Raw genomic sequence first — 12,877 nt, 5'->3', positions numbered from 1 at the left:
TTTTGATAGGACAGTTTTAGCTATCAGATCGTAGGCTGTGTGTGATTTGTGGGGCTTGTAATGCTTGGCATAGCTCATCAGTGCTGCTACCTAACAGAGGCAGAGAAAGGCAATCAGCATTACTCTGCACTGTCCTCTCAGCCCTGCTGGTCCCACATGACTGAAAAAAGCCCTCGGTGCTTTAATAAATGGTGGCAGAGGCTTGTTTGAAAATCTTTTCTACTTTCACACAATCACACTTTTCTCTCAAAATGATTCAAACCGATTGCACGGCATGGTTTTTGGCATGGCTAAACATGTGGCTAACATTCATGGAGTCTTGATCTCTAGCACAGATGATCAATAAATCATTTAAAATTACAAGTTGGCCAAATTCCATGATTTTGACAAGTAATGAAGCAAACTTTGATCTGTGCCAGCTGTTAGCTGTGTTTTGATAAAGACCAGGAGTTTTTTTTTTTTTTTTTTTGATCCTGTCTAGATTTGACAGTTGATGGATGAGAGCTGATAGAGGTCACTGCTCCGTCTTACCTTCCTCGGCCCACCTGTTTTCATCTCATAAACATCTATAGTGTAGTTGGTCCTGCGGCCGTAGTTGTCAAACTGGATGTTCCCGGTCATACCCTGCACTTGGACCTGCCATGAGGGACAGACAGACACAGGGGGATGTGTAATAGCCATTACTTTGCATATATAGCTGGTATTAAGGTGCTCGTGTCCATGGAGCAACTGGGGTGTGCACAGCCTGTTAATCAAATGATGAACTGGATACGCTTTAATAAAAGATGTAGTTTTATGGTAATGAGGGCCTGGATTTGAGTGAGCTCTGTGCAGAGATATCTGGAGGCAGAGGGAGGAGAACAGCTCTGCGCTCTCTCCCCTTCTCTCTGTCACTTTCCATCTTTATCACAGTCTCACTCCCTATCTCTGCCTCACTTCTTCCAGCCTTTTCTTTAGTTATCTGCCTGCCACTCTCTCTCTCTCTCTCGCCCCTCCTCCCCCCTACCGTTTTGAGAGCTCTCTCAATGTCGATGCCTTGGCTCCAAGGAACAGCAGGATTGGCTAGACAGTCCCCAGCGCTGCCCCGGCGAGAGACATCCACACGTTGGCGCCGCAGGTACCTGAAGGCCTCTGCTATCACCAGGATGGCATCATGGGTCAGAGCTGAAGTGTACTGTACAAGACCACAAAAAAAACAGCAGAACATAGAGAGACAGGAACACATGGTGGGAGGCAGAAGATAAGATAAGATTACTGTTTTTGTAGTGAAGCCTTTACAGGTTTATATACAACTTTATACTGTCCAGTGACTATGCTATGCTCTAAAAACAAATAGTTTAAACCACTGTGTATGGAGCCTTTATACGAATCTATCAAATCTTTCTGCTGTAAAATGAGACAATCCCAGAGAAAACTGGGGCAGTCTATGTTTTGCTTTTAGCCAATGCATCTCAGCGCCACCAGGTCAGATCAGTGTGGGTGGGCTGAGCACAAGCTCTGACGCCCTGCTTATGATAAAAATAGTTTGATCAGACAGATCTGATGAGAAAAGCCAGGACACGTCTGATGGTCAGGACCTCTCACAAAACTTTTAGTGCAGAGTTTGAGAGAGACTAGAGCATTAATGTGTGGTTTTATCTCCCACGCACTTTCCCTCCAACTTCACCTGACCTTTTCACCACTGAGGGTTGAGCCACTTGTTTGTTGACCACTGCACCATGACAAAATCTAATTAAATGCCATTCAAAATCAATTTCTTTCTTGATCATTGTTTAATTAGATGTAAATTGAAGCTGCGATATAACCTTGCCTTGCACCGCCTATCAATATATCGATCGCTGGGAGGGATGCAAAGCAAAGAGGAAGAAGCGAGGGGGCGGGAGGAAGACAGAATGACAAAGGCAAACAGAGGATGAGAGGTGGAGAGGAACTGATAGAGAGCACTTCAGAGGGGATGATCGTTGTATTCTGCATGCGCAATGAAAGGTCTTGTGAGGGAAGTACCTTCAGAGGAGTGTTTCGGGCTTCTGGGAATTCTCTTTCATCTAGCCGCTCCCAGCGCTGCATAAACTGCTGCACAATCGGGTTCTCAGGATTGACTATCTGAAACCCTGAAATGTTGGCTCCACCCGCGAAGACTTTGTCCAAGCTCACGTTAGAAAATCCCTGAAGTGAGAACAAGAGAAAGGAGGAAGGAGAAGACTCATGCACCTTGTTTTTCTTTTAGTTTTTTATTTTTTATTTTTACAATAGCCTGTGGCTGAGCACCACAAACTATTGGCAGCTATTCTGGCAGTGTGCTAGGTGCATTTTATTATGAACTCGAAAGCGACATGTGTTTGCCATTACACTGAGGCAAATGTTTCTCTTCGCGCTTTGTGGCGTAACCTGAATTCATTTACAGATAAACAACCTGCAAGTAGATAGTTTACAGTTTGTTTCAGGTCATGTGGAAGACAAAATATTTTACTTGGACCAGCTAACCTGCTCTCATTCAGAAAGCTTTGACATGGCAAAAAGAAAAACCAAACAAACAAAAAAAAAACACCCCTCACATTTTCTAATGCATTTCAAAACCTGTGCTACTCGAGCTGCCTTTAAATTTCTTTCTTCACCCTAGAGCCATGACATGAAGTTTCTTTTTATGGTCAAATTGCTGTTTTTTAACTGCAGGATTGTGTCATGGTGTGCAAGGACATGTGTCTGGCTGCTGCATAATCACATCTTCTAACGTCAGGGGAACACCAGCAGGGGATCTGCGAGTGAAAGCAGGGCAGGCCTGCACCTTAAAACTTTCATCCTAATATCAAGGCTAAATGAACATTTCCACAGCCAGAGTGAGGGAGGGGGGAAAAGATGGCTGCCCTCCAAAGACAGTATAAAAGGTTAAATGCTGTGAGATTATTTTACGCTTGAATATATTCATTTAAGCAAATGTGCAGTGTTGTCTGACTGCCAGATTGAGATTGATAAGGCAAGAGCAACAAACATGATTAGCCATATATATATATATATATATACTGTATATATTATATATACAGAGAAAAAACAAAACATAATATTGGCCCTTTTTTTAATTTCATACAAAAGCCTATAATCCACTTATTGTGCATGCACATTTGTGCCCATGGCTGAGACTAAGCCCCATCACATGCAGCAAAAAGCAGGTTCCACTCCCTCCCCGAGGAGCGGCTCGGTTATTACTCACAAGATTGGCCAGAATGTAGTGGTAACCACGGCTGTTCTTCCCCAGGGTCACAACCTATGGGAGAAAAACATCAATACAGTAAACCACCCATGAGATGAGAGCCAAGAGCCACGGCTCATATAAGTGGCTACAACAATCTCCGTAAACACGAGCGCGCTGGATGCCACTGAAGTTGAAACAAAGCAAAGTGTCGCCTATGGAAAAACGAGAGAGGGAGGGAGCAGTTAGAGGAGGTGTTCATTAAGGAGGAGCTGATAATAAGAGAGAAACAGGAACAACGAGGAACATCCTTGAATATTCTGCTCGCTTTGAAGTCACTCATGGTGCAGGGATGCGAGTTCTTAGCAACTGCTGGACAGACGGTGGAAATAGAGAAAAATATTTCAAAGGAATTTACAGTGAGACAGTAAGATGTAGATCTTGCTCTGCTTTGAAAATATCACACCTTTGGAGCATAACAGCATGTTTCAACCCACGCAGCCTGTCTGAAAATAGTAAGTGGTGTTCTAAGCCGTTCCATCACTTTGGTACTAACCATATGTTGCTTTTTATTCTCGATTTTCCTCTTCCTTTTGTTCCGGGCCTGCAGATAAATTCAATAGTGAAACTCTAAATTGTTCTGGCTTTTTTTGTCCCGGACATGGTTTTGGACTGGGCCACATAAGGGTCTATTATTTATGAGTTTTCGCAGTCTGTTGTGTATGGACTTCTAAATGGCTGCCATGCAGAAACCTGTCAACCATGTCTCGGGTTTTCATCTGCCTTCTACAAACACAGCAACACAAGTTTACAACAAAATCAGCATGTTTGCACATGTTCTGGCTCTGTCACAAAAACAAACTGTCAGTTCATCATCTGTTTGTGTGTGCGTGTTGCCGGGGACATTAGATATTTGTTACTGTGGATCGTTTACCACATTCCCGCTGAGTAGGAGAGAGTGACGAAAAGCCAACTTGTATTTTCACATCTCACGCTGCAAACAAAGTCTCAGAAGGACGTTTTCAGTTTCACCCATTTCGACTATAATGACAGTGTTTCACTTAGCTATGCTGAACTTTCACTGACCTGGGTAGACGTCTATACAGTAGCACAAAACAATAAAACAATCATCCTCGCTCCGACTGACTGCCCTTCCAAATTAAATAAACCATTTGTCTCCCTCTTCTGTGGACACCTGAAGGTTGTCCACCAAGGAGAGAGAAGTTTGTGGTGCTTTTCAAAAAGAGCACTCAGGGGAGCACAAAGCCTTTCACTCCTGCTATCAAGCTGCTTGGGTGGGTCAGCGTTCTCAGACAGCTTCCCCATCATTAGGGGTTTAAACTTCCAGCACTGCGGGATGTCAGACAAAAGGGGAACAAACCAAGAAAGTGAAATAGAAACAAAGAGGAAATGAGCTGATTATAATACAGAAATAGCAGGAGTTGGCTTTTAGAATCCATCAATCTGCGTCTAATGAGCAAGAGACAGAAAGCTCTGTGAAAAGAAATCTCTGCAACGTTTCTACGGCATTGACAACAGAGCTAGACAGATCACGGACACTTCCTCTGTAATTGTTCACAGGTCTGACTTTCAGGCGTTTAGCCCTGCTGTGTTTTCTTGGACAAACCCCTCGGCTCCACACTCCCTCGCCGTGTGCTAACCTTGACTCTGGCTGTAAGCCCTCCTCCTCACACCTGCGCTGGAGCTGGGCAGAGAAAGGTCTCACCCCCCACCTGCAGCCCGCAGCTCACAGCCAGCCTGGCAACGGCTACAAGCTGCAACCTTGGGATGAGGCACAGCAAGACACTGATGACACATCAGATACACAGAACCTCCGGCCAGACCACACCAACCTCTCCCCTCAATCCCTTTAATTAGGCAGACGGCAAGATCCAACTCCAGTTGAGAGGGACAGATTTTATTATTACTAGTTGTGATGCACCGCTGACTGCCCTGTGCGTAAAACCCTCGGCTACTGCAGATGGTGATAACTATCTCTTAATAGTGTTGATTAGATATAACTGTTTTGTATTTCCTTTTAAATCCAATATTATTTCTGCAATGACTCAGATTAAACACAGGAAAATAAATTCTAGCTTCACTGTGAATAAGCAGCAGGTAAGTTTCAGACCTTTGAGGGCACAGTTCTGGGAAATACATTTATTTGGTTTCTTTTCAAGATTAAAATGAAAACATTGATGCTAATCAGGGCTGTAGTTGGGACGTGGTTGGCTTAGCATAGCATAAAGACTGGAAATGGGGAAACAGCTTGGTTCTGTTTAGAGACCAAAAATACTACAACCTACAAACACATAAAGCTCACCAACCAACATGAAGAGAAATGCCAATATTAAGGCTTAACGTTTCCCTCCTGTAAGACGAAAAGGTTAAAAGGGTTAAATATTGTGTACTTGTGCAGGACATTGATACTGTAATATGAATATATCAATTTAAGAAACTATGCACACTTGCACATACATAGACACCGGTACTAGTACTTGCATATACAGTATACATTTGTGGTCAGCTGCTTGGAGTCGACCTGTGGCAAATATAATTGATTGGACATTTTTCAAAGAGACACCCACCTGTGTATATAAGGCCCCACAATTCATACTGATAAAAGGACAAAAAGTGAGTCAAAGAATTCTGTGGACCTCCACAATAAAATTGTGGCCAGGCATAGATCAGAGCAAGGGCGTAAAAGCATTTTTAAAGCTTTGAGTGTCTCAGGAGCACAGTGGCCTCAATAATTGTGAAATGGAAAAAGTTTGGAAACATCAGGACTCTTCGCTCTAAAAGAGCTTCAGAAGTCCTCTGCAGAGATGGGAGAACTTGCCGGACGGATGACCATCTTAGTAGTGGTCCATCAATCAGGCCCTTATTGCGGAGGGGCTAGACAGAATCCACTCTGAGTAAAAAGGCACAAGACTGCCAGTTTGGAGTTTACCAGACAGTATTTAAAGGTCTCTGAGAGTATGAGGAAAAAGATTATCTGGTCTGATGAGATACAAATCACAACAGACCTAGCACTCCAAACACAATGTCCGGTGAACATCATGCACTATTCATCACCTGGCTAATACCATCTCTATGGTGGAGCAGGATGGTATGGGGGTGTTTCTCAGCAGCAGGGACTAGGACAGGTCCGAGTTGAGGGAAGGATGAGTGCAGCCAAATGCAGAGAGCTCCTAGAAGAAAACCTGCTCCATTGTGCATGCGACCTGAGACTGTGGCTGTTAACCTTTCAGCATGACAATGACCCAAAGCATACAGCCAGGACAAAAGTGGTGTCTGACTGTCCTTCAGTGGCCCAACCAAAGCCCAGAGAATTCACAGATGCTTCCCATCCAATCTGACGGAGATTGGGCTGATCAGTTTGGAAGAATGGGATAAACTGCTCAAATCCAGGTGTGCAGAGCTTGAAGTGACTCACAGCTGTAATTGCAGCAAGAGGGGCTTCTACAAAGTACTGAATTAAGGGTCTGAATCTTTTGTGAATGAGAGATCTCATTTTTTGACTTAAAAATTTAAAATCGCGAATGTATGCTTTATAAATATCTTAACACAAATAAGTGTGCAAAACTGAGCCACTGCACATACAAACACAAGCCCACCAGCCAGTTATTCTTTTTCGCGGTGACACTGACAATAAGAAATGTGTTAAATGTGTCTACACCTTCAATAATGTGATTCCTCTTTTTCATACCGTGTGCCCTCCTGCAAATCGATCCACTAGCTGGCTCCACCAGCCTTTGTTCTGCTGCTGAAGGAGAGCCTGTGTTTTGCAGACTGGAGTTTTCTTTAATGCCTGATGGGGACAGAAAACCAGGATGACCTTGACTTCACCCTCATCCAGACTCGGCGCGCTTCGCCCTCACCAGACACAGAGGCTTAAATGTAAAACTACAGCTACACATTTCCAATAAACGCCAGACCGTTTTCCTCCAAGTCTGACCTTTTTACTGTGGAGTTTGCCACAGCACAGGAAGAGGCAGACTGAAAATGATAGGTTCCCTAGAGTTTGTAAATATCATTCACTGAGGAATATAAAAGAGCAAATAATGATGCAATTATTTTTAGCCTTCCCCTGAACTATGAGAAATGTGTCTAAAACACACAAACTCTTATCCAAACTAGTAAGTGCACTGTTGGCATTAGGGCTGTATATAACAAATACTTTCATAACCGAATACCAAAAAATGCACTTCATTATTTTCTAGAGGCTGAGGTGATGTCTGTTTTACTTCTGTATTCTATATGCGTTTCTATATTTTCTATATTTCTATTTCTTCTGCTTAAGTTAGCATGTTAACCAGCTCCAGCCCAACGGGAAGGTCGCATCACTTTCCAAAAGCGAATCAATGTCTGCCCTGAAGGGGTAGCACTTCTCAGAGGGCGTATTACAACCTCTTGTATTGCAAACACAACAGTGACCGAAGCTCTGGGCAAGACTCATAAGGAAAGAGCTGTTACTGCTAACGTTGGCCATTAGCAAAACTTACAAATAGCTCCTTTAAATGGGGAGATTGTTGGGCACTCTGGCTCAAACGGTTTGGGCCAAACATATAAATTACATTTCTATCATTAATCAGAATACTAATATCAAGCTATATTAACTGCTATGTGTAATTTCATGCTAACAAGTGTTATCACCAGTAGATCAGTAGCAGTGAAGTGCTCCACTTCACTCAGGATCGGACACGAGGGTGAATTTGACCTCTACATGCTTTGATGCAGAAGGACTTTCCTCTTCTGCAGTCTCCATTTCTGCTTCGAGGCTCTTTGTAGAAGTGCTCTTGGTGGAGCACGCTCTAATTAACAGCCAGCAGTGGCTGTGGCTGAGATGATTTTCTTGGCAGAATCCATACAAGCCCCTGAAGATAGTGCAAGTGTTGGCCTCCCCCCAACTGCCGAACATTTTAGACGCACCTGACTCATATTCAGATGATTACATCTATCACTGCTCTGAGATGCAAGAGCGATTTGAGACGTGATACCTCGGGAGGAAGGAATCACTGACGCCGCAGCTGAGACGTCCTCATGTTTGTGCCAAAACTTTGAAATGCTAAGATGTCCTACTCTGTTTTCACGGAATCAGGGTCATTTTACCTGATTGATGATAGGAATAAGTTCCTCTGGTTTACAGCTACGTGTGCACATCGTCACAGTTGCAGTACACAGGTCTCAGCCTCTCATTCAGCCGTGAAGTCAGCAGGTCACATCCCCTTTAATGATAACACTTTAATCCCATTTAATTCTATAATCGCAGTTAGTAAATGGCTCTCAACAGCCCGGGTTGGTGCCAGGGCTTTGAAAGCGTTGGGTATCCCCCAGCTTTACATCAAGCAGGAGCGGATCGGCTATATATCTGCCAGCCTCTCCTCTCAGCAGCCCGGGGACAATAAGCTCATGTTGAGATCAGGAGCACCTTTCATATCTGTAGAGACATAAGCTCACTATCTCTATCTCCACGTTCCTCGTCTATCTTTTGGAACAAACAGAGAGACATGCCAGGTAGTGTTTCTGGAAAACAAAGTCAAAGTAATCAAGAAGCTTTGAATGTCTGACAGGGTTTTATGTGGAAAAAATTCTGTCGTACATTTGGGAAATTTTAGAACATTTAGATTTTATTTTAGTTTATAATACCTTTAGTTACATCTGTCTTTGCCACTATGTTACAATGTGTCATCCCCTGGTTTACAGAGCACTGATATCGCTCCCTTTTTTCACTGTGTCAGTCACAACATTCATTGAGGACTTTCTTTTTTTATTGCTGACATTTTTCTATCAGCTGCTCGCAATCTATCGTCCATTCTCTCCCTCTCCCACGACTTCTTATCTCCCATGGTCAGATTTCTTCCCCTTTCTTGAATTTGATATCACCCATAGCTTCAGATTCAGATTCTTAAATAAATCCAATTGTGGATTTTCTCAGACTTCTCCATTTAAGAGCAGAAAGAGTTATATGGAGGATCTTCAATTCTCCGTGATGAAGCAATATGGCCACCCTTCATGCCTCTACAGGCAGCAGAATGTTGTCCTAACAAATCCCCAGATGCATCTCTCATTTTTTTCTGTCTTCCTGTGAATCCTTTTCACTTCTTATTGTTTTTTTTTCTCCTGCATGAAAATGCAGCTTTGCGGCTGGCAGAGTGCTCACTGCCTGCCTTTCTTTGAACAGCTTGCGTGCCCTGGGCCTGTCCCAGACGTTGTTCTTTTTTCTTTTTCTTCTTTTTTTTTTTTTTTTTTGCCTGCCTCTCTTTAACTAGTGATGAGCAGGTTGTTGCCTCTGAGCAGGCTCCAGCACAGGAATCCCTGGAGGGAAGACGGCCAGGAAGGTAGGAGCATAAAGGCAGATATGAGTCTATATGTGCAATGGATGGATCAGATTAGACAGGAGCATATACTGTATGTACTATATGCTGCCTAACTCATGCACATATACTCATCATTATGGCAAGTGGTATCAATACAAACATAATTAACATATACTTAATCATAGTTCTTGTTTAAACTGCCCTTCTTTAATGCCACAAACATTCCTCTCAGCATATACCATCACAAACCCAGATGGTTCAATGAAACATATTTGTTGGATATGATTCAGAGAGCAGAGCTGGCAGAGGCTCTCCCATTTTTGTCGTAAGGGAAGGATTGCCATTGGGTTAATTTATCTGCAGTGCAGTGTATTGATGGAAAAGTCCTATGGGCGATAAATCCTGAGTGGTTGTTACAGCATAAAATGATAATGGCCCGGGTGTAGCATTCTCCTCAGCATCCCAAAACAAATTTGTAGGGAGACTCATTCTGCTCTTATACGAGCAGACAAAACTGCGCCTGATGCAGCAGTATGCAAATACTTGCCTTCCCATGTTTCTACATCACGTCAAGTGATAAATGAAGCCAATAAATGTGACATTCAGCTGAGTGTGCCTATGACTGAAAGAAGAGGCACATTCAGTGTTTTGTATACATATGATGAACCCTTTGTCTGCTGTTAGGACTGGAGCTGAAACAATGAGTCATTTAATCGATTAATCAAATTAATCAGCAGCTATTTTAATAATCATTTCATTTTCCCAGTCCTTTAATAAAAAAGATCCCTGCTTCCAGCTTGCTCTTTGCTGTGTTTCTTTTTTTTTTACATTGCCTTGTGTCTCAAGTGCAGATTCTTAAGTAAAAGTAGTAAAACTCTACACTAAAAAACATACACATAAATGTAATGTAGTGCATAATGAATAGTCCAGCATGTGCATAATTGGATTTTTATTATGATGATGCTGATTATTATTATTATTACTGATGCATTAACACATTAGCAGCATTTTCATGTTGTAGCTAGTTGAAGTGGAACTAATTTTATTAGCCTTCTAATATATGTACTGTTGTTTCACAGTTAATTTGTTTTGAAAGAAAAATGTTGACAGAAAAGAATTGAATATTTCTATAAATGTTGATGATATAGAAGTATAAAGTAGCATACCATGGAAATACTAAATTGTACTTGAGTAAATACACCACCACTGGATGTCCTTTCAGCCACTAAGGAAGATCACTGAAACATTCAAAAATTCAGTTCAGTGGACTAGTAGAGCAACTAAGGCCCAATGGACCAAAGCATTAACAATGACCAGACCAGATCAACAGTGGTGCTGTGCTCCTAGTTCTTTTTTTTTCTTTTTTCTTTTGTGCAACAATTGTACCAAATTGTGGAAGCTCAGTTTGCCTGTTCCAAGATAACGCTACACTCCATGAACTTCATTGCCTGGTATAAAGACATTCATTCTGCAGTGGGATTGTGCCGACTGAAATAATAAAACTAAGCTTCTGAGCTGATTCCCATTTCCCCCAGCAATCAGCTCGCTGGATCTGTCCTGCCTCATGATCCTCTCTCAACGGGCAGTGACCTTGACGGATTGAAGCGACACATCGACATTGCGACACACAGACACTGACCTCGGCGCACAGGTTCTGTTCAAACTGTCCCTCCTGTTCTCCAGAGATGAAACTCTATCTGTCTACAATCATTGGTTAATAGAACTACAACAGCAGGTAGAAGCAGCAGGTTTCCACATAGCTGCCACCGGGTGCCATTTTTGGTGTGATTGCCCTCATGGGAGACAGTCCATCCCTGTTTCAGTGTATAATGGTATGACCCAGCAGGGGGCTGCTGCAGAGTGAAGTCCAACAGCTTCCCTGAATGCCTGTGACTCATCCATATTGGCAGAGCTGACCAGATTATTTCAATTAACTCCCATAAAAAAAAAAAAAAAAAACATCTCATACTGAGGTTGTCATTAAAACAAGAGGCAAAATTGAGCACATTGCTGCTTTCAAGGTTAGCTGTTGTAAAAGCCCCCCACCCAATTGCACTAAAGGAAAGTTTAGACAGAAAAATGTATGATGGTGGTGGTTGGAGGTGGAGGAGGGGGAAAGAGCTCCCCCTAAAACAAAAAGAGATAATTCATTGATGGGAACAAAAACCGAAACAGGAGAACATCAAACAGATTAGTGCCCTGCATTGTTTGCAGAGCAGAAAACGCAATTAAAGCCACAACCATGAATATGCCTCGCATGTGATTTGTAATGAATATTTGAAGCTCTTCCCAAAAGCTGGTGCATATTCTTAACACAAAAAGGAAATAGATTTCAGTGTAGCCTCCAAATTGTAAAAAAGAGGAAATTTACAGCACAAGAATTAAATTAGACACAGCAAATTAATACTAAAAGCAATTCTGCTTTAAACTATGACTCTGGGATCAAATTAGATTCATAAAAAACAAGTGAAACTAACAGTCATTGAGGGGGTATTGTGAGGCAGAGAGAAGCCGATATCTAAATGAATGTTAACGAGCAGAATCCAATTCGGGAGCTGATTGCCTTATAAGCAGGCAGCAGCAAACAGAGGGGTGTAGTAGGGTGGTGCGGGGGCAGGCGAACAGAGGAGATGCATAGCATAATAGCCACTCATCTATTCATGGTAATTGTGTTTTCCCTACTACAAGGACTGGTGGACCTTTCATTTCCTCCTCAGGCAGTGGACGTGATAGAGGAACGGAGGAGTTTGGGGTTGTTAAAAGAGGATTAAAAAGGCTGCATCATCAGTGGTCTCTCCAAATGGCTGCTCACGCTCAGACCTCTCAATCTCAGGCTCTTGGGCAGCTTCAACGCACACACTGACTTTCAAACGAGCCGGCGTCTAACTTAGCAACCAAACAACGGCAAACTGAGCTCCTCCAACAGGTGGGCTTACTGCTCCGACTCACACTGGACTCAGCGCACTGTTATGACCTGAGGACGTTACACTCAACTTGGTTTCAGCTAAAAAATAATTGGGGTCTGAAATTACTTGTAACCTCACATACAAAACAAGGAGGAGCGCAAGGGACACTCACATTTTTATTGACAACATCCTGCACTTTCCAAGACACAGAGTCACTGAATGATTCACCAACTGAAAGGACCACTCCAGCAATTCAGTGCTGCACTTCCATACATGAGACAAATGTATGAACTGATTTCTTTTGGCCACTCGGGGTAAAACGCTGACATATTATCAGTTTAAGAAGTGATAGGCACACAGAGGGATTTCCGAACTGAGTGGCTGTGGGGCAGCATTATCATTCATTTGCACTCACGTTTCAGTCGATGAATATTGACACGTCTTTAAAAAGGGGAATCGTGAAA

At 42.7% G+C, this 12,877-nt stretch overlaps 1 protein-coding gene across 5 annotated transcripts in view; it reads right to left on the bottom strand.

The window, feature by feature from the left end:
- Positions 1 to 12,877, bottom strand: part of gria3b (glutamate receptor, ionotropic, AMPA 3b) — a 112,227-nt gene that overhangs the window by 25,452 nt on the left and 73,898 nt on the right. For all 5 annotated transcript variants that reach the window (XR_011684429.1, XM_071457140.1, XM_071457141.1 and 2 more), the window contains 4 exons: positions 3,209 to 3,262; positions 2,005 to 2,166; positions 1,007 to 1,174; positions 532 to 636 (listed from right to left, as the gene is read on the bottom strand). Coding sequence is in view for 4 of the 5 variants with exons in the window: in XM_071457140.1 (XP_071313241.1) it covers positions 532 to 636; positions 1,007 to 1,174; positions 2,005 to 2,166; positions 3,209 to 3,262 (489 nt within the window). In the remaining variant the exon portion in view is untranslated. The remainder of the gene's footprint in view (positions 1 to 531; positions 637 to 1,006; positions 1,175 to 2,004; positions 2,167 to 3,208; positions 3,263 to 12,877) is intronic.

Source organism: Trachinotus anak, unplaced genomic scaffold, assembly GCF_046630095.1.
Source record: "Trachinotus anak isolate AG129_WGS33_773 ecotype Australia unplaced genomic scaffold, CSIRO_AGI_Tana_v1 ptg000021l, whole genome shotgun sequence".
Classification (NCBI taxonomy): domain Eukaryota; kingdom Metazoa; phylum Chordata; class Actinopteri; order Carangiformes; family Carangidae; genus Trachinotus; species Trachinotus anak.
This window is presented reverse-complemented; position numbering and strand designations above follow the sequence as displayed.